This window comes from Rhopalosiphum maidis, chromosome 4, assembly GCF_003676215.2.
Source record: "Rhopalosiphum maidis isolate BTI-1 chromosome 4, ASM367621v3, whole genome shotgun sequence".
Lineage (NCBI taxonomy): Eukaryota > Metazoa > Arthropoda > Insecta > Hemiptera > Aphididae > Rhopalosiphum > Rhopalosiphum maidis.
In genome coordinates, this window is record NC_040880.1 from 49,757,269 (window position 1) to 49,779,087 (window position 21,819).

Below are 21,819 nucleotides of genomic sequence, written 5' to 3' on the forward strand. Positions count from 1 at the left end.
TCATGTGAAAATAGATAAGCAACTCTTTTTATTAAGATTTGCAATCGGACTACAGACCTACACTATGCTGGGAAAAATATCTTTGATTAATCGATCATCAAAATATATAATTATTATATTTAAAATATAAAATTGATGAATTTCAATAAATATTCATTGAAAAATCTTATTTAACTCATCATAAATACTATAAAAGAAATATAATTTAAATCATTATACATAATTAATTATTTAATATATATATATTATTATTAATTATATATATATATTATATTGGCTAGTATTTTATAAGTATTAACAAATTTAATAATTTGATAAATATACTTAAGTCATAATTTTTAATAAAATGGCAAAACATTGCAAATTATTATTGTTATTTGACTACAAGTATATAAATTATATAATTTATTATCAACCTTAAATATTTTATAAATATACTTCATATATAAATAAAAAGTAAACAAATTAGATTTTTGATCTTTAAATTGTACTCATAAATTCCAAATACCTGTTAAAAATTCATAATCCCTCCTCTCGACCAAAAATGAATCCTTCCAAACCTAACTAATAGTTTTATTGTTCGTTAACATATTATATTGAATGTACCTACTCGCATATTTTGTCACATTATGGAACATTGCATTTGGTCTTGTAAAATATCATCTTAACTGCATTTTTGGATGAAAAAGGGTTCGATTTAATTCAGCATAATAATATTGTCGGATAAATTATATATTCTGTGCACGAGATTAAAGTAGGATAAACGTCAATCGTAATAATGCAAAATCGCAAACACCATCGTCATTCCATTACCATTAAAATAGTTATTATAATCGCAGCGATTAATAATTGATCGCATTAATTATTATTATAACAGTAGGTACAGCATTCCGAACACCGCTGTACCAGACTACCGTGTAGTCTGATTGCTTTTATAAAATTATAAAATCAAACCATTCAAACCGTCTCACAAAATATAATATCCCGTACAATGTTACAACAATCGTATGAAATATGACGTGTTGCAATTCGCACATAAAGTATATGATATGATAATACTCGTACTTTATTAAATAGTATAAAATGAGCATTGAGTTAATAAATCGTGAAAAAAAAATGCTATTCATCCCATCCAAACTACTGCGCCTTATCGTTATTCTTATGTTCTCTTTTATTCAAATATTATATTGTGCTCCACGCAGCTAAAATATTGTTACGATCGGATTTGCGGATAATTAAGGCGTTATAGATCGCGTTTTATTTTATTATAATATATAATATTATTTATCAGCGTTCACCGTTACATCGTTTCTCGATGAAATATGATTCGCTGTCGGCGTCCGGACCGGTACCTCAACATGCCGCTCCTCTAATACATACATTATGTACATAATATACATAGAATGTTATATTTAGCTAGGTAACAATATAAAATATATGGCCGGTGTAATAAAAAATTAAAATATTTCAATTTAAACTCATGCCAAATCATTATCCATCTATAAAACCTATTGAATTCGAGATGACTTACCATAGCTGTAGCCTATAATCAATAGATATAGTAATAATAATATAAATACGTTTATATATGCTGAAAAACTGGTATACGTGGCATATACCGAATGAAATTCATATTATTATAAAAATAGATTACAACAAAATAATATTAGATAGCGTCAAAATGTGTTCTGAAAATTTTAGTTAACACCACCAATGATGTATAACTTAGTATCTATAATTCTTTAAGAATAACCAACAAAACTATTTTACAAATTATTTCACTAACTAAGAAATATTTATACATTTTATGTCAAATATAATAGTGTTTAAATACGAATACGAATCATTTAGAGCGTTATAATTCTTCACTTATGTCTATGGTCCACAGTATTATGAAAATAGAGTTGCTTAACCAAATTTTAAAAATTAATATAGTAAATTTTACATACAATATGTAAAAAATAAACTATGTTTAAGTTGTAAAACACATTATGAAATATCAAATGTTACGTTCAACAATAATATAACAAAGCCTTTAAAAGGCATAATTTTAATTTAAACAAAATAAAAATAATAATATAAGACTTACTAGTTAGCAAGTACACGTTATAACTATTGAAATTAAATATCTATTATTATTGTTATGCCTAATATGTTATAAACAAACGTATTACATTTATACTTAAGGACGTTGAATGTCTAAGATCGAGGTCAACAGAAGTTGCTGTTGTGATAACAGTCTATCATTATTAAATAAATAAGACTAATTATCTTGCAAATATATAAGATTATTGAGTATATTGATTTAATAACCAGTCACGTTTTTCACTTATTAATATTGTTTATTAACACTTTTTTAATTTAAAGAAAAAACTATTGAATTTTAGTATCTATAATTTTTTCGGGGTGAGGGAAAAAGTCTGATTCCAGATACAACGGGTTATTATATGGTATTCGGGCACTACTGCATGTTTAGGAAGTATTAGATACGTATAGTACCTACCTATTATTTATGTTATTAAATGTAATGTATTTAAAAATAGTCAATCCAAACTGAAACAGGTCATATAAATATTATCCATTGAAATGAAATGTGTTATTTGGACAAATTTTCATTTTATGGTATGATAAATTCAATAATATACACGCTAATCATTATAGATTTCACAATAGTATTTTGCAAACCTATAAAGTATTAATATGAATCACTAACTGTTCAATAATTGTGTTTGGGTAGTTTCGTTTTTAATATTTATTGGAAATATAATTCATAATATAACTCTCGTTAACGATATTTTGTGTTCAGCTATGTAATATTGTGATTATTTATGATAAAATGATTATACCTATAAGTAGTGAAGATGATTTTTTGAAATCGTATGTCAGAAAAATATTATATTAGTTGGGATAAAAGTCACAGATGGGATACGGAGTCGATCACGTCAAGACACGATATGTCCGTGAATTTGGTATTAAAAAGTCAACAGTTTACTTTAGAAACCTTTTACAATTGTATTGAATTATTGTTGGTTCTATTATAGTTCTTAACATTCTATTATTAATATTCAAAATTGAAGTTTTATAAGAATCACATTTGAAATTCTACAACAGTGTGATATTAAAAATATATTAATAAAAATTTTATTTTTAAATATATATAAAAATAATCCTATTCTTACTAAAAACGAAATACATTAAGGGATAAAATTCTAAAATAAATAAAATTATACTTACCACAATTAGTGTGCTCTTAAACATTGATATAAATTAGCTTTATTTTAGTAGCTTACTATCGTTTTTATTATGCATATAATACCATATTAAACTGTATATTATCGTCGTAATGTCATTTGTCGGACGATCATATGCACAGGTGCGTGCTTTTCTAATGTTTGCAGTTATCTTTCTCTCTCTTTATCAATACAGACACTAAAGGTTTCCCGACGAAAGGTCAACAGAAAACTAAGATCATGGAATAACCTGTAAATTTGTAGTAAAGTGTATTTTTTTAATCTATAGCAAAACGTAGATTTCTTATTAGAAAGGTTTGAATCATATAATAATTAATTCAATTTTGATACTTTGATTTTGTAGTTTGTATTGTTTTTTTTTACTAATTATTTTATTGAATTTTTTGATTTATTATTACGTTTTAAACTGAAATTTTGGCCATTATTTTTGATGTTGTAATGCATTCAACTCACATTCTTTGTATAATCATAATAATCACTCGTGTTCGCTTAAAATCATTTATTCAGGCCGATGTAGCGCTATGTAGCATTTCATGTACAGAGAATTCGAACTCGGGATATAGTGAAAATTATATTAATGTTTAATTATTTTTATTTTATTTTTTAAAGTTAGAATCGTACAATTGCATCTTGTGCTCCTCTGATCGGAATCCTTATTTTAAAATGGGTGTTTCTCTTCTCGGTGTCGTTCGTTTCAAAATATAATATTGAAATAATATGATAAATTGAATAATTAGTTAGTTTTAAAATTATTTATTTTGTAGTAAAAATGGTATAATATAGCAGAAGATGTGTACTGGAATTCAAAATTTAGAAATAAACCGTGAGAATAAAAGTTACATTTTTTCTCGATTAAAACCCCCAAAACACGTGTAGAAGAAAAACGTTGTTTGTGTCATCTCAAGAGGAAATTCATGTAAAATGTAATATATATGTGTTATGTTATTAATACTACTAATAGATAATAATAAGCTCTCAATAATATTATTAAAAAACTCCTTCATGTATGTCGACGTTATTGACGCGCACGCGTGCTATTCGACGACGCGTAAAAAATATAATTCGGCGACAGATCGGATTCGAATTTCGAAACCGATACGGCAACCAAACACAAAAAACTGGTAATATTATTCATTATACGTTATAATATAATACATATTATATTATAACGTGACGAGTATATTCATTGGTGTATATATATGTACTTACTGTCATATAGTCTGGTCTGTTGTGCATCTACTGGATGACTATAATATGTTGTATATTATATATATTTTTGATGATTTTGTGTACGGATCGTCGCTTGCATCTTGGGGTTTGAATACGAAAAAGAAATATTGAAATATGACCTTTGCTGTATACGAGTATATTTTAGTATACTTCATTCAGTATAATATCGGTTTGCTTGCGGAATTCTAGCAACGACTTGATTTCATGTATTAATTTATGTATATATATATACATATTATACCAAATACATGTATGTAGGTACGTTTTCTGTTATTTCATTGACGACTGAAAACATAAAAATACAGGACGTTCTTGGTGCAAGTGGATAATAGGTAAGTATTTAACGACTAAAAATCACGCAATGTTAAAAAATAAAAAATGTATATAATATATTATATTATAAATGTATTGTAAGACGTACATTTAGTAAGTATATAGATTTTACACGTGAATAATAAATATTATTTTCAATTTTTTTTTCATTAAAACACAGGTTCTTCATATGAGTAATACTAAAAACTTAACTCAAAAGTATATATATATATATTATTAATATAATATATAATATGATATGTACAACAAATAAAATATACACTGTATATAAATATAGTGAATAATAATCATAAAAAAAATTATAAATGATGATAATAATAAAGTGACTAGAATTAAAAATACTACAATATACATAATAATATCATATTTAATATTATGCACACGAGTGCGACTCCGCAGTAATACGTATGTTTAGAACGTATTCGCTGTGACACTTATAAAAATAATATACATTAATCGTTTAATATTATAACATTGTAATTGTAGATCGATCACGGTCAAAAGATCACCACACCTGTATTAGAGTGGCAGAGTATTGTACACCGTGGTTGTGATAAAAAAATAAATAAAATAAAACGAAGATATATTACGTCAATTCCTTAAATTATACAAACCGTTAATGAGATAATAATTATAATAATAATATAATGATGATAAGTAATAATAGTAAATAGTAATAATCTTATTTCTTAATTTAATAATACAAAACGCTCGCTCTTTTAGCTCGGCGTGTTATTTATAATTATATAATATATATATATATATATATTATACACAGAACACATACAAAAATATGCGATAGTTGCAGATAGCAGATTAATTAACGATGAGTAAACGATACGAAAAATAAAAATACGCGCCGACACATTAATTACATTTGTTTTACGACATTGTTACTCTGAAAACTCGTAAAATTTGTTTCGTTCTTTTAATAATAATAATAATAATAATAATAATATTATGTTCAACCTGGTCGTAAAATCACGAAAATCGATAAAAGCCTAAGTGCTCTGTTGCGTATTATATGTTTTGTTTGTTTCCCCGTCGTCGAGCGTACGCATAATTTATGACGATATTATTGATATTATTTTATCCATAGAATAGATAATAATATGATATTATCGTTGTCGTCGTTGATGCCGCTTTCGTCGTCGACAAGGTGTGTTACATGTGGAAATAAGTATACGACGGCAAATGCGATGCGATGCACACGAATTGTATTTTCGTGTATAGTTTTTCGTTTTTCGATATAGTATCGGTATTTTTTTAATTTTAATTAATAATATATTAACGTGTTTTAAGGGTGTGCGTGCGACATCCGTGAAGACGGTAGTCGGAGACGCCCTGCCACCTACGTCACAGCACCACCGCAGCCGTTCATATGCAGCCTCTACCGTTACAATCGTCTGCGGATCCCATCGACGAACAGTCTTCAGAATCGTCCCCGTAAGACCGCTCCTCGTCCGGCGGCGAACTCCCCGCAGTGGCCAATGCGGCGTCGGTCGGGGAGTGATGCGATGACGGAGCGCACTCTGGACACGCGCCGCCACGACCCTTGTCCGTTTCCGGTGCCATGTACACCTTACCGCATTTGTTACACTCCTCTTGGGTTTCACCTGCGGAAAACGAACAAATTAAAAATATATTAATATACGGTTCGACTACATGTGAGATCTCGTTGGGATAACGTCATTATTATATATTATGCTGTCGTTATTAACAGTTGCTGTGGTGTGAGCGTATTATATATTATCTTTATAAGCATAATGGTTTATAATAAGGACTTTGGGTTAGACGGGACTGAAATACTTAAAAAAACCTCGTAACGCGTGTGTATATTATTATAATATCACAAAATAGGTACATATAATAAAACTTTTAACATTTCTATATTCATAATATTAAAAGAATCGCCGTGAATTACGATTCTCAAAATACGTAGTATTTATAACTGGGGTATACACTGTATACATAATGTAATTTGTCAAATTGATGCTATAGGTGACACTGGTTTTTAATTTATTTAAATCATATAGTATTTGATCATTTTCACGTATTATTATAATAATATTCTAATTTTTTTCCTCAAAATAGAGTACCACTAGTTTTTTACGTACTAGTTGAGAACCTCTGATATACATATTAGAGTATACATATTTATATACAAAATATAGACTTCTTTTAAACACATTATTTACTACGTAACCGTGGATGCAGGCCACATCAAGAATTTATGAAGTTTTCAGAGTTTTTATGTACAAATGTACAATTTACAGTAAATACGCAATGCATAAATTTAACTAAAAAAATTTAAGTTGAAATTAAAATTAAAATTAATTTAGTTCACCATAAGACATCATTTACAAATACAATTAATTTTTGGCCCACGACTTACGATCCGTCATTTGGTCACCCCTGCACTATAAATTGTTGTTATACGGTATAATATGTTGTATGATGATAATTGTTTAATATAAGGAAATTGCAAAATTTCGTCAATTTCGAAGTGAAAAAAATCTCCAAAACAATAAGTATCGATTTTAATTTTCAGTTTTCTTAAAAAAGCATACATGGAATTTCGAGCTCCGATCACATTAATGTGGTATGATTCAATAATCAAGGTTATTCAATCTGAAAATATTTGTATCGCGGCAATCATGGTATATATCGTTTATATAATGTATATAAATGCAATATTTTCTGATCAATTTTACTTAGTCGATTTGTGTAAAGATCAGGGATTTTTGGAAAACATTTTTAGATATTGTATACTACAGTCCCACCAGACGACAGAGTCTAATGGATATATATGTAATATATATAAATACATATATATATATATTATATAGGGCCTTTGTTGTGATCCTCGGCTATTATATAAAATAAATATATCATTATATGTATAGTGTATTATATATATTATATTATTATAAGGGTTTAAGTGTTTTTTATAGGTCGCCAATTATCCGTCGCCGTTCGTTCGCTTATATACCTAAAGGGGGTAATTCGGTGGGCGTAAGTGCGTGTATAATAGGACGACCAAATGTACGCCGATGTCTATTAATTTAGGTAGTATTATTACTATTATTAGTAATAAAATACAGGCGCCACAGATAAATGCGACGACAATTTTCGCGGCGAGCACATGAGACCGGTTCATGGAAAAGGTAATACCTTAAATACGGATTTCGCCAATAACGGTGTATAAAAAAGGCTCGAACCACCCTGTTTGCGGGCAGTAACGTGCGTGGTACATATCGTTTCGGCGGTGTATTACGACAGGTCTTAGACTTAGCCGCACGTAAATGCGCGTAACGTGTGTTTACGTGAGGGCAAACGACGCCCACACGCTGTATATAATATAAAAATAATAATAATAACATATCGTTTGCGTGAAAGTGTGTATATGAATGGCGGCAGCGTGACGGTGGGAAAAAATGAAAAAAAATTCGTTTCAAGAAAAATATTAAACGACATAATGGATTTGAGTTTCATGATAGTGACGCAGACAGTGCAGGTGGCTGTCAAAAAAGAAAAAGAAATCCTAAAAATATCAAAAAACGTATATCAACAAAAACTAATAACTAACAATATCGATTATGACGCACATTTCCTTTTAGTAGGTTGGATTAAATATAATATATTATATACGAATTTCCTGTCTAGCCTTTTTGTAATAACATTTTTTTCTCAATTTTTTTATCTATTTATAGTTCAAAAAACAAAGTCATGCGTTTATGCCTGCGTATAAATTTTACATATTCTCATTCCAAACCATCCAATTTTTCAATTATTGATCTAATCAAAGAAATAACAATTCAGCAATAACGAAAATCGCACATATTGCCTAATGGCTAATACGCCTAATACAAATAATAACAATTTAAGATTTAAATCACGAATTTGTGGAAATCGGATGATAACTGTAATCACCTGTACATTAGAATACTGATGTATAATATTATATGACTGAAATTACAATTCACGGATTAAAAGTAAACTATAGATATCCGTTATAATATTGATAGATATAATATACATTTTAAATAAATCGTTTGATGTATCGGTGGTGTTTGATGACACGCACTACATAATAATAATTTCCTTACTATGGCTTTTAATACTGGATACATAATGCGTATAGAAAATTGTATGCATTTGGTCCGATAATCTACATAAATCATAATAAATTGATATGCTGTGCATATATATGTAAACGACCCGGATCTGTGTATGTATTTCCCGTCCGTCGTCATTCCGTCGGCTTTAATATTCCGTTTTAATAAATATATTTGCGTGCACTCGCCACTAGGATTTCTCGCCACATTCGATACGTGGATCGTTTCCCGCACCCGCCTGTTATAGTTGTGCGGGTATAATGATAATACTATCATCGTCGTCATCATACATCCTACTGCCTGCGCCCGTCTCTTCCGCTTTATCCACGCTGATCGCGATCGTTCGTCGATCGAAAATCAAAAAGCAATCTTCGGTCGAGGCCAAAACTCGATCTCCCCGGTATATTATACAGGTATATGATAATAATTATATAGTCTGCAGTCAATAAAAGTAGCTATATACAGACACGAGGAAAAAAATTATAAAACTATTACACATAAGTTTTTGAACTTTCCTAACGTGCTTGTTTATTACACTCGGCAACATCGTCGTTTCTATATAACATACACTATTATAGTTCCTATACTAACTGAAAGGATAAGCGTGTATATTACGTGCGACGTATATAATTATTATAGGCAGGTTGAATTGGCGTAAAAACTGCACGCGGGACGATAATACCGGGCTTGTGCTGCGTGAAAACGATAAAATATAATAACTTATAATACACATGGCGATTTTTTTTATATTTAAAGTGATAAGTCTCCTATTTTTTCAATGAGAAATAATAAAAACATGTGAAATATATACCATATATGATCACGCGGATTCCTCGAGATTATTATATAGTAACCGCTGCAGCTACATCATCGTATTCACAGGTGGCGAGTGTTGTGAATTAGTCTCAATTTCTGATGGTGAAGAGCAATATTTTAATTTCTAACCCACCAATAGTCCAACTTCCTTTGTAAATTACCACTTAACACGTTCACGGCCAATTAAAAAACAATTTATTTTACTCTATCAAATTTTCTTTTTATAAAATAAATAAATAAATATTGAAATATTTTAATAGTAAAAACTTTATTTATAACATTAAAAAATAAAAATAAAAATATTTTTGTTTTGAACTGATTTGACTACTGCGTCCTATTTCAAAACATATAACATTAAACTTATCAATTACTCGATTGATATTAATGTTATAACTTTTCTCAAGTTGTAAAGTAGATATTAGTTAGATAGTATTCTAAGATACAGAAAACGATCGTTTACCACTGGCTGTGTTCGTTGGTATGGTTAAGAATATTTTTAATGACTATTATTAATGGAAAACCTTTTTAAATATAATTTTGTCTTAAATTTTCTATGTTTGCTTTTAATTGCGAAATACTGAAGTTTTGCTATATTTTTGATTAAAAATTTTATTAAAAATTCACAACTCTATCTTCAAGTCAAGTGTGTCACCCAAAAATTGTTTACCTATAGTTGTACCTAATTAGTATAAAAAAGTTACTTGTACGAAAATTACAATTGTATACATTATATACTTGTCATAATTGTTTAATAAACAAATATAGAACTTTTGAAAATAGAAATTATACATATACCTATTTATGATTTTTTGGTGGTATAAACGCTACATTTGCATCATCCAATTTACGCCAGATACGAAAAAATAAAATAAATTATAATAACACATCGCACGACTATTCATTACATTATTGTGAGGCGACGTTATAACAATAATTATAATATAATAATACTGTAACTATATAATAGCTAAGATTCAGGATTCGGTTATAGGGCTATATTTCTATACTCAACTCTGTTGTATAGCTGATAGTTATAATATAATATAGGTACCACGTATTTATATTTCACGCGTGAGGTTATTGGGTTGCGGAAATTACATGTTATCCCGCGCGCGGCACAAGACGGCGTCGATCCCTATTTCTATATTATTATATTATATTATATATATATATTGTTACCTACTCTAATGAATCGGTTGGTAATTTTGGCTGGAGAGATGGGTATATACGTAGGTATATATGGGCAATTAGATTATGAGTACAGCATGGTAGATATGTGTATACTGTATATACAACGATTGTGTCGAGCACACAGTGAATAAAGTAGGTAATAAACAGAAAAATAAAGGGAGCTAGGACAATCCCCTATACGATGGATTACGGACCCCGTCGAAACTCGAATTGCTACCATTCCATTTACAACTCCAATCGGGCCCAATGTTATACCAAATTCAAAGATTACATAGGTAACAAATCGCGAACGCCTAGTCAGACGTAACTTAAAATCGATGATGTGGTCATTATTACAGATAATATATGTACTCACTCTCGTGGGTCTTCATGTGTGCTCTCAGGTTGCAGGCGAGAGCAAATTTCTTTTGGCATAGTTCGCACGCGTGCGGTTTGTCCCCTAAAACAAACAAAAATACAACTGTTATTATATCTATTATTTTTGATAAAATATTATATATTATTTACGTGTTTGAATTTGTCTAAAGTAGATAACTATCTACTTTACGAACAACCTATAAAGACTGTATTTATCATCATGTCAATAAAAATAATTGATAATACTACGTGATGAGTATTTTATATAAATTAGAGCTAGGTGAAACTTTAATCCAGATTAAAATATATTATAATATTATACTGTCGTCAAATCGTCTTATTCCGATCGGAATAATCACGATTCTATGCCGAGAGAAAACCTATAGTGGTGGACCATAGTCCATAATAATAATGGAATATGCACATGAAATAGGCTTCTCTATCTCTCTCTCTCTCTATGTATATATATATATATTTAAACGAATGTAAAATGTTTAAACGAATGTATTTTGGATAAAATCGATTTTTTTTTTATTTTACCTAATTTATTGCCATTGATTACTGTATTTGTATACTTGTGGCGTGTAAACTTAAAAACTACTCCATCGATTTTAACAAGAATCTCAGACATTTTTCCTAGAGATAGTTAATGTATAGCTTTAAGCTGTGTAAAATTAATTTATACAGCTAACCGATGACGAGTTACCCATATCTCCTAAACTATAAAGTATACATTAAGACTAGAGTCTACTGAGTCTAGGATACATATAGATATAACACCATATTTTATATTTATTAACTTTTTCTCAGACGAATTCTACTACTAGTGTATATATATGTGTCTATAATACAATATTTTGTCGATGGATGTTGCGCCACTAGTTTACTTGTATATTAAGTACAGAAAGATAGTGCGTGTATAAGAAAGAAAAAAATCTGTTTAACAGTTTGTAATCATGCTTCACTACGTGATCAACTCAGTGAAAGAGTATATTAAAATAATAAATAATAATAACAATTAATAATATTATTATTATTTGCGATCGGGTCGATTCGCTCGCTGCTACCACCACCGTTGTCTTGGTCGTTTCAAGAGGATTTTAATTAGACATCGCATTGTTCAATTCAAACGTCACGTTGCCGGTTGCCGTATAATAAGGCGAAGAAATTTCCACGCCCCGCCCCCAGCGGTATATCGTCGTCGTTTTGAATGGCACTAGTCGCAGTCTCCACCGCCGTCACTACGAAGTACCAACTACCAATATACATAGTACAATATATATGCATGTATACATATTGTCAGTGTATTTACGCATAGATATTGGGTAGACACAAACGCCATCATAATATCTTATACGCAAGACCGTCAAGCTGGTTGTTTCCTTTTTGCACACGTTAATTTTGATTTTTCAATAAATGTCCGTCTTCAACAAGTATTTACAATGTAGAATATCAACACAGACGATTACAGTAAACTTCCGAATAACATTGCAACTAGTAAATAAATATATGTATGTAATGATAATAACGATCATCATCCGTTTTTGCGGTCGGTCACACATTGTCCTTTTATCAATATTATAGAATATAATATTATATAGTATATACTATATCATAATACAAAATATGATACTTGCAGTGATATATTTATGAGCGGTGGGGCCGGTGGGGGTGATATGAAGGTTTACCTTCGTGCGAAATTTATTTAAAACAAAATTAAATTATTAATAAAGACATCGTTCGATCTATGACTCTATGTGAACATGCAAATAATCAGTCTTAAACTCATAACATATATGTGAGTGGAATCTGAGAGGTGTATAATTAATAATAATAATATATAATAATACGTATGTATGCCTAAGCATTCGATATATTCGTTTTGTCTTCGTATATATTCGTCCTCATTATATATTCGTATACATACATATCATATTATAGGCGTTATTCAGCACGTCAACGTTATAAGACTTATAATCGCATTACTATCATCTGGCTGTAGCAAACGATAGTGTTTTTCTTCACTTTGATTTTTCACCTTTACTAACGTTGTATGCTTTATTATAATTATTTATGTTCACCCGTCAACCTACCGCCACGCACATCATCATCGCTATCGTATACCTATCGTAACCTACGTGACCAGTATATATTTCTCGAATGTTCATCGCGGACGTGGAAACAGTTGGAGTGTTAGTATCAGGTTTTTTTTTTAATATCAATATTATTTCCACACGCGCAATACTATTTCAATAATAATAATATTATAAATATTATAATAATATATGCGTGTAATAAATGTACGCTGCTGTTGTGTACCAGCCGATAGTAATAATAACGATAATAATATAACGTTTCATTACGTGTACACGGCTACTATATTATATAGATACACGCTAAAAAAAGAAGATAGACTATATTATATTATTATAATAAATATTATGCATAGGTATGTGTGTGTGTGTGTGTAATAGCTAGTGCCTAAACGTATATAAAAAAATATATAAGGAATATAAACAAGAACAGGTCGGTTCACTCGGACCGGAGCGTATACGTATAGCTAAATTACGACGGTAATTATTATTTCGAGGGGAGAACGGGTTTGACCACCCTCCCCTCCACAACCCCTCCATCACATCCATGTGTCCGATGACTTTGTCCAGCCCCTCATATGCCGCGGACGCCTTCGAATCACACGCGTGCATAATTTGTAACAGCGGTAGCTGCAGCAGTCAACCCGCTACTATATCTACTGCAGATATCGAACAAGGTACCACGGTAGCCGCGCGTGGGACGTCTTCCGTTCAGGGATGTGTGTGTGTGTGTGTGTGTGTGTGATAAAGCGCCGCTGCGTAAACAGAACGATAAATCCAAACAAAGAGCGTTTCTCTGTGTTAAAGGTTTTTTTAAGCTTGAAATATTATTATGTAATCCTTTATATGTATATATATATTATATATAAAAGAATAGGCCTTTTTTATGTTCTCATTTTATGTTGACGCTATTTAAATTTTTTCCAATTTTTTTTCACAGAGTTGTTCCAAATACCTTACTGAGTGTCACACGTCACCCGATTTTCAAAATTTTGATTTTAAAGGGTTGAAATCGGTAAAAATAAATGTTTACGTGTAATTTGTATATCTATATTCATATAATAATAACAATAGCAGTCTGAAAATACGGAAAATACGGGAAATACGATGCGGTCCGAGGGTTTCCAGCTACCTGCAGCCTGAACTTTTTTTTATGTGTGTATTTTATCGGCGTGTAGATACTAGATATAAATTATTTTGAGGCGTAAAACACTGACTATATAGCTCAATAAATTGAGTTATTAAAAAATAATAATACTATACTATACACCACAAAATAAAGCTCTGAATGTGGTATACCAAGAGGTTTGACTTAAGCCATATTAGAATTGAGCAACTACGTATAGAATCATTAGTAAATATTTATAAATAAAGTTAAATTATACAAATTATAATTATAATTATAGAATCATTTTTTAATAACAATATGTGTATAGAATCATTAGAACCATTTGTAAATATTATTATTATTATTTCTGTTTTATTTATAATTAAGCTACTACTACTATTTAGCACTTAATAGAATTAATTAATTAATTGTTTTTCTTCTTTAAAACACAACATGTGTTGATTTAAGAATTTCATTTAGAGAAAGCAAAAACTACACACGAGCGAAGTCGGGTAATTCAGCTATAGTATTAAAATAAAGTTGGTGTAGTCGACGGGTGTAATCCCGAAGATGGACATTGGTTTCGATTGATAATGTCAATTTACGCAAAGATATCGAATCAGTTTCAATCAAGTTAAGCTCCTAAAAGTCGTACTTACTGTGCAGACACACTCACCACACTAAGTTAATATAATATAATTGCAAATTTAAATTCTGTTTGGCCGCCCCAAAGATGTCAGTACACATTTAATTAGAACCTATATAATTTATTAATAATAACGGAATAGGGTGGAAAAAACAAATAACGAGGTCAATATACTGGTAATTTCTATTAATTAAACAATAATAATAAATCAACGGACGCTAGATTCTTGTCGGGGCACGTGCGAGTAGCAGGTGTCATGAAAAGTGAGGAGACATCTGCTGTAATAGCAGTCACCCTAGAAATAAATGCATCTTTTTGGAAGCATTCGCCAAAGTGTCATATTGTGTATTATCAGTTGCAGTTGCATTTTATTGTACGTAAATATTTAATTTTAAAATATGTGATAATAGGGAAGCAAATGAAATTTTGAAACCGACTACTCCGAGAGACAATAAATGTTTTCAAAAATGTTTATACAAATAGGAGACGAACTCATGAAGTGCATAGGTTATAGGATATTGTAAGTAGAATTTAAACTTCCTCAAACGACGATGGAAACATTCCATCGGGTGGCAGCATTGACGGTGCAGGATGAACGATATTTAAATATATAATAATTACCCGGCGACGAGAACGGGTCGTGTGTCACGCGTAAATCAGCCCCGGCCAATAACAATCTACCGACTAGCGTGTACGACTGCGACGTTAAAATACACACGTACCTATATATACCTCTCTCATCGCTAGTTCTCTCTCTTTCTCTATGTGTATAATATATTATATGGGACGCAGGGCAGATGTAAGCGGCAGATAAGTGAACGGTGCACGACCGTGTTTATGTTAATGAACCTACTGCAATTACAAGTTAATTTACTCGCGGGGCTCCTGCTCGATTGATAAATATATACATATAATAATAGCTCTGTATACGACGCGTCGCATATACATACATATATTATATTCTTTACTATTCGTTTTTGTCCAAGCACCGCTGTTACGGTTATGCGACGAGAGACTACTGCGCAGTGTTCACCCCGAACCGAACCGCATAGACTATGAGGAGAGACACATACCGCGCGCACACACAATAAGATATTATTATAAACCACTTTATTATTATTATTTACCCAGTAAATAGTACTCGTGCTTTTTTGCCCAAATTTTTTGTTTAAATATATAACCATATATATTATTATATAACTGCTTAATAATATAACATAATAATCATTATTATTATTATTATCTTTCGTATCCGAAAGACACTCGCAAAGTCGCGACCGATATGTACACGTGATAAATTATATACACAAACACATAATATTATATAATGTTATAGGTACGCCATTGTTGTTGTTATTGTTATTGTTATTATCTCGTCTCAGTGTAGTTATGTATAGTTTGTGTTTTTTATAAGTACGTACGTATAATAGGGCTCAGCTGGTTCTCCTAGTTCCTCAGCTAATCAGCAATACTATCCTAACCTTTACTGTAAGTTACAATTATGTACAATATTTTATTCTTGGTAATTTTACTGTGCCCGAATTCAAGTTCAGAAAATATTTAAGAAAACAACATTTTCATCCTACTATAGTTACTCCTAATTACTCCGCCAGTGTAACAGAATAATATTATTTGTATGTGAATTTGTCTACAGTTTGTTATCCTATATAATAATAATATATAATTTTCATTATTACAAAATATATTTGAAAAGTTATATTATCATGACAAAAATATATTAAATAAAAAATAGGTGTCTACATAGATGGGGTAGTGTTGGTTAGATAATGAAATTTTAGTATATACTTATTGATCATTATAAATTGTGTGCTATTAACACAAAATCAACATTTGCACGATTTATATATCATTATAATGTTGTATAAATATTAATACCATCGTCGTTGTCATCTCATCATGCTCTGCAATATCCCCTAAAAACACCTATACAATACAATATTATAAGTTTTCGGAAAATTCGAGGATGATTGTATGATACATACGTCATACATATTGTTTACTGTTTAGAAACAAACTGGTATATTATGCTTGTATTAAAATATGGTTGATGCTCAAACGACGGCGATCGGTATTGACTATACGAAGAAATTGTACGTGTATATACGATTACGCGTCGGCGATGACGAATACCGAAATCGTTGTGACAAAGACGGAACACGTCGACCGCGTGCCCAGGACACATGACAAATGACTGCGGTCAATTCGGACGGAGGAGAGTATAAATTGAAAAAAAAATACCCGCCGCTGTTCCTATATGTATAATGTTATACGGAGTTATACGCATTCGAAACACAGAAACGAGAAGAATGAACCGGTCTAGACGTTGTAACGTTATATTATTATCGCGCGAGCGCGTGTGTGTGTTTTTTTATATACTATAGAGTCTCAAAATTAATTTGGACACACCGGGAAAGGTCACACGCGCGGCTTATGGAATTCAATAGTGCCCTTGAGACGTTCTTTTTGGGGCTGTACGACGCGCCTGTATCTACCGTCCACATACGCATGTACTTATTGGTATGACGGTGACGATGTTAGACGTACTTGTAAGTGCATCACGCACAGGATTGTTTTTCAACCATCGGTTTTTCGCGAAAATCTCATAAAATTCCAATACGTACGTTTATTATTATTAGTGAGCTGTGCTTGGTAGTTGACATACATATTCTGTTATCTGTTGTTATATAAAATAAAAATGTTTCTGATGGAATCTTTGTGATTCGTTTATTCGTTTCCACCGTGACACAATGTGATATTTATTCATAATGGTTATTATTATTTTATTGCAGATTCAGTCTTTATCACACATACATATACAGTATACGCACACTATTATTATGTATATATATGGAATTTTCACATAATTACTGTTTGGTTCATCAGTTATTGTATGAAATTATATAATAAAATAATATATTATTATGCGTATTATGCGAGGTGACAATTGGATCAGATAAAACTGCCCTTTGTACATATTATATACCTGCATACAGACCTCTAGATATTTATATATAATATGTAAATGTATTTAATTGCACGCTGCCACCAAGATGTCTAAATAATGTCTCAGACCTAAACGCGTCACCCTGAATTAATCACAATCTAGAAAAAATAGTATCATATATTATAATATTATCGTAATATTGTATAGTCCCAGTAATCATGGCTTTAATATAATAGTTTGTTGCTCAGTTGCAACCGTATGAACGCGTACAACATTATCAGATCAAATTTGTCACCCAGTGCAGCTACTCGAATGATGATAATAATATACTATAATAGGCATTAATACGCAGTATTATATACCTGTAATATACCAATACGTCGCTATTATACATAGCATTGACTGTATTGCATATAATATAATTTAATACATTATAAATTACAAAAGTCAGTTTACCACCAGCTTGTATTCTATAGATCTATATAATATATAAATAATATAGGTACATATTTATATATATTTGTGTATACGTGGATACATTATAATCATCGTAAAAAATCTCTTCCACACAAACGTCACTGTCATACATCACACTCGTCATAAATCATGCATTTTGTTCCCTTTTGTTTCGGGATGTAATTATAATTGTTATTATATTAAATTGTTATTATTGGTTATCATGTGTGCGGTTCTGAACATATTTCTATCCATTTTCGAAAACATTGTATACAATTTTTTAGAACTTTATCATTATTATTATTATTATTATATGAGTATTTGTAGGTATTCGTATAATTTATATGATTCTATCATTGTGTTAGGGATTGATCAGCAGTAGAACGACAATATAACAATATTACGTCCATCTGATAAGTCGACTATCTCAACGTCAATTATTGCGTGGGGTGCGCAAGCTACACATGACATAGGTAGAATACAGAAATGGGCTTTTCGTTTGTCTCTACTAATTGAGCGCGAAAATGGTATATTATTCGCGTAGTTCAGTAACATTTCTCTTTATTCTGCGCGCCATCGCCAGATTTCGATCGGAGTCTATGAAAATCTTCTAGGAAAATAATTGACAGTCATCGATACGTCGATCTTTGCCGCTGCTCTATCAATCAACCAGGATACGCATACGAAAGAAATGAAATCGCAATGGACCGCGAATGAAATCTATCGACTTCAATATCTAGTTTACGCAATCCGAGTTTCCTGTTAGTTTTTCTCCACCACACCGAACGTATGGCATGCATATGCGCAGGTGGACGTCAAAATACAGCATACCCAAAAAAGTGAAGAATGTATTTAGGTATTGTAATATTATAAACAAATATCATAGTATAATATTATTATACCGACTTTATGGTCGCAGTTGGATCCCCAGGCACGCGACAAGACCGTATCATGCGATATAATATTATATTTATAATAAGCTCCCGGAAAAACTGGTTTTGACAACATTCATACATACATAATAATAATATTACCTACAAACGTGCGTTTTAATCGAATATCTCACTCGATATAATATATATTATGGTGTCGCGTGTACCTACTGACATCGTCAGGCCATATCGGTTACTATCGTTCGTGTTCCACTCTATCACCCACCTCATCATCATACTATGCTAAAAAACTACTCGAAAATCAATTCCTCTAAGATCCATATAATATGTAAATTATATATACAAATTCAAATCATATTACCTATTTTATAAAAAATAAATAGCGCGGTATTAACTTTCTCGTATTATCATAGTAACCCTGAACTACATCATCAGGTTTGGTCTTGTGTACAATATAATAACACAGTGCAATTGTGTATGATATGTCAAAACAAACGATATATTTAGAAAATAATTGTTTATTAATTATTATCGCCTTTATTAACAAAAATGAATATTATGCAAACATCTGACCTGAATGATGACAAAAATTTAATCGTCTTTCGTATTAGCAGAGTAGAGTATGATACGTACTGATTAAGATGATTCATAAATTATCTACATGATGTGAAATAATACAATGTATTTGCGAGTTTATATACAGCTGAATTATGAATATTATTTATATACGGTTATGATGGCTGTTAATCATATGAAATATGATATGACTATAGGATTTCAAATAATTTTTTATCAAGTACGTATAATTAAGTCTTTTCAATAATATATGTTAGTACGGTAAACAATCAAATTATTTTATGAATACAACGCACATTTTTTGAACAATTTTTATCGAAATCAGACTCAACAAAGACAGTCGACGCGCTTTAAACGAAAAATAAAATGTATACATAAATCACGCTTGACGATCATTATTTATGAACCGGCTTTTTTACCATCTCCGTTTCGCGTGATATATATATTTGTAGATACCTATTATAATAACCATAGTAATATTGTAATTCTCACCATCGTCAATAATTATAATTATCAGCTACGTAGAAAGCGTTGTTGAAAACGAAAAATTAAAAATTACTTATTAGTTGTATTGTCTTAAGAGTCGACAGCGACGACGTGTCGGCCGCGATTGACCACCCGCCGCCGCCGACTTATTACAACCCGATAATCAGTATATACTTTTGTGGGATCCCGCGGGTAACCAATCTAGCCATTTATCATATGAACATTGCAGTAATTGGGCCACATGGACAAGAAATATCGTGTTAATAATAATAATAATAATAAAGATAATATTGTACACCATACGCGGACATTTTCGACACGAAGCCAATTATAATAATACGCGGCAACGACAACTCACACTCTCTGCGGACGTTTGCGCCCGTGTACGTGTACAGACTAATAAAAACACCGCTTCGGAGAATAAAATGATGATCTATACGAAAACGATCGCTAGGTACGTCTATATAATTAACATATGCAACGAAGTTGCCAACGATGCACTTGCAGCTAATTCGTTTTTAAAAGTGATAATATACACAACATGCGCCTTCGTACACTATATAATATAATTTTCCCATAGTTCTTCGTGTGTCATTTGGTCAAATATATGATAATCTTATAAACGAGTCGAAAAGAAAATAATGTGTTATTTTTGGTATGCGTCATGATATGGGTGTGCGAGTATATCTTTACCCCGGACACTAAACTGGAAGTTGGTGTTTATTATATAATAATAAACTATAATATTATGTAGGTCGATTGCGATTCAGATTTAAATTATTAGGTGTTTCATCATCTAATATATTTCTGCGCGTTGGATCAATAAAGTGCAGTGGTCGGGAACCTACTGTTTATTATGTAGTACGTTTAATGTTAACACTACAGCAGTTATTTCCACCCCCAAAAAATTAGTTCGATATTTCTACTGATTACTTATTTTTATGTAGCGCAATACTCTTAACGTTATTGTTTTAATTTTTAATGTAGTATTTTTAATTTTCTGTATTAATTCACTTATTATAAGCAAAGCATTTATTTATTATTTGTAAGAGGTCATCACTATTTTCTTGATTTTTTTTCAGATAGCAGCTTTTTTCTATGTATTTATCTTATATATTATGTGGTGTATTTTTTGTAGAAATACTAAAAATTGTCTTATTAAAAGTTCATAGTTGGTAATAATATCTAATCACTATGTTAGATGTGACTTTAGTTTTTAATATAATATATGTAATTTTTGATACAGTATAAAGGTATGCTAGTTGCTAGTCGTTAATTTCTAGCATTTTTATTATTTTAT

At 30.7% G+C, this 21,819-nt stretch overlaps 1 protein-coding gene across 2 annotated transcripts in view; it reads right to left on the minus strand.

Moving 5' to 3' along the window:
• Positions 1–4,845: 4,845 nt before the first annotated feature.
• Positions 4,846–21,819, minus strand: part of LOC113555980 (zinc finger protein 235-like) — a 91,392-nt gene continuing 74,418 nt past the window's right edge. The window contains exons 7-8 of one of the 2 annotated variants that reach the window (XM_026960643.1): positions 11,295–11,378; positions 4,846–6,430 (exon numbers count right to left, since the gene is read on the minus strand). In XM_026960643.1, the coding sequence (XP_026816444.1) occupies positions 6,192–6,430; positions 11,295–11,378 (323 nt within the window). In that variant the 3' untranslated portion in view covers positions 4,846–6,191. The remainder of the gene's footprint in view (positions 6,431–11,294; positions 11,379–21,819) is intronic. The other variant, XM_026960644.1, reaches the window with a different exon arrangement.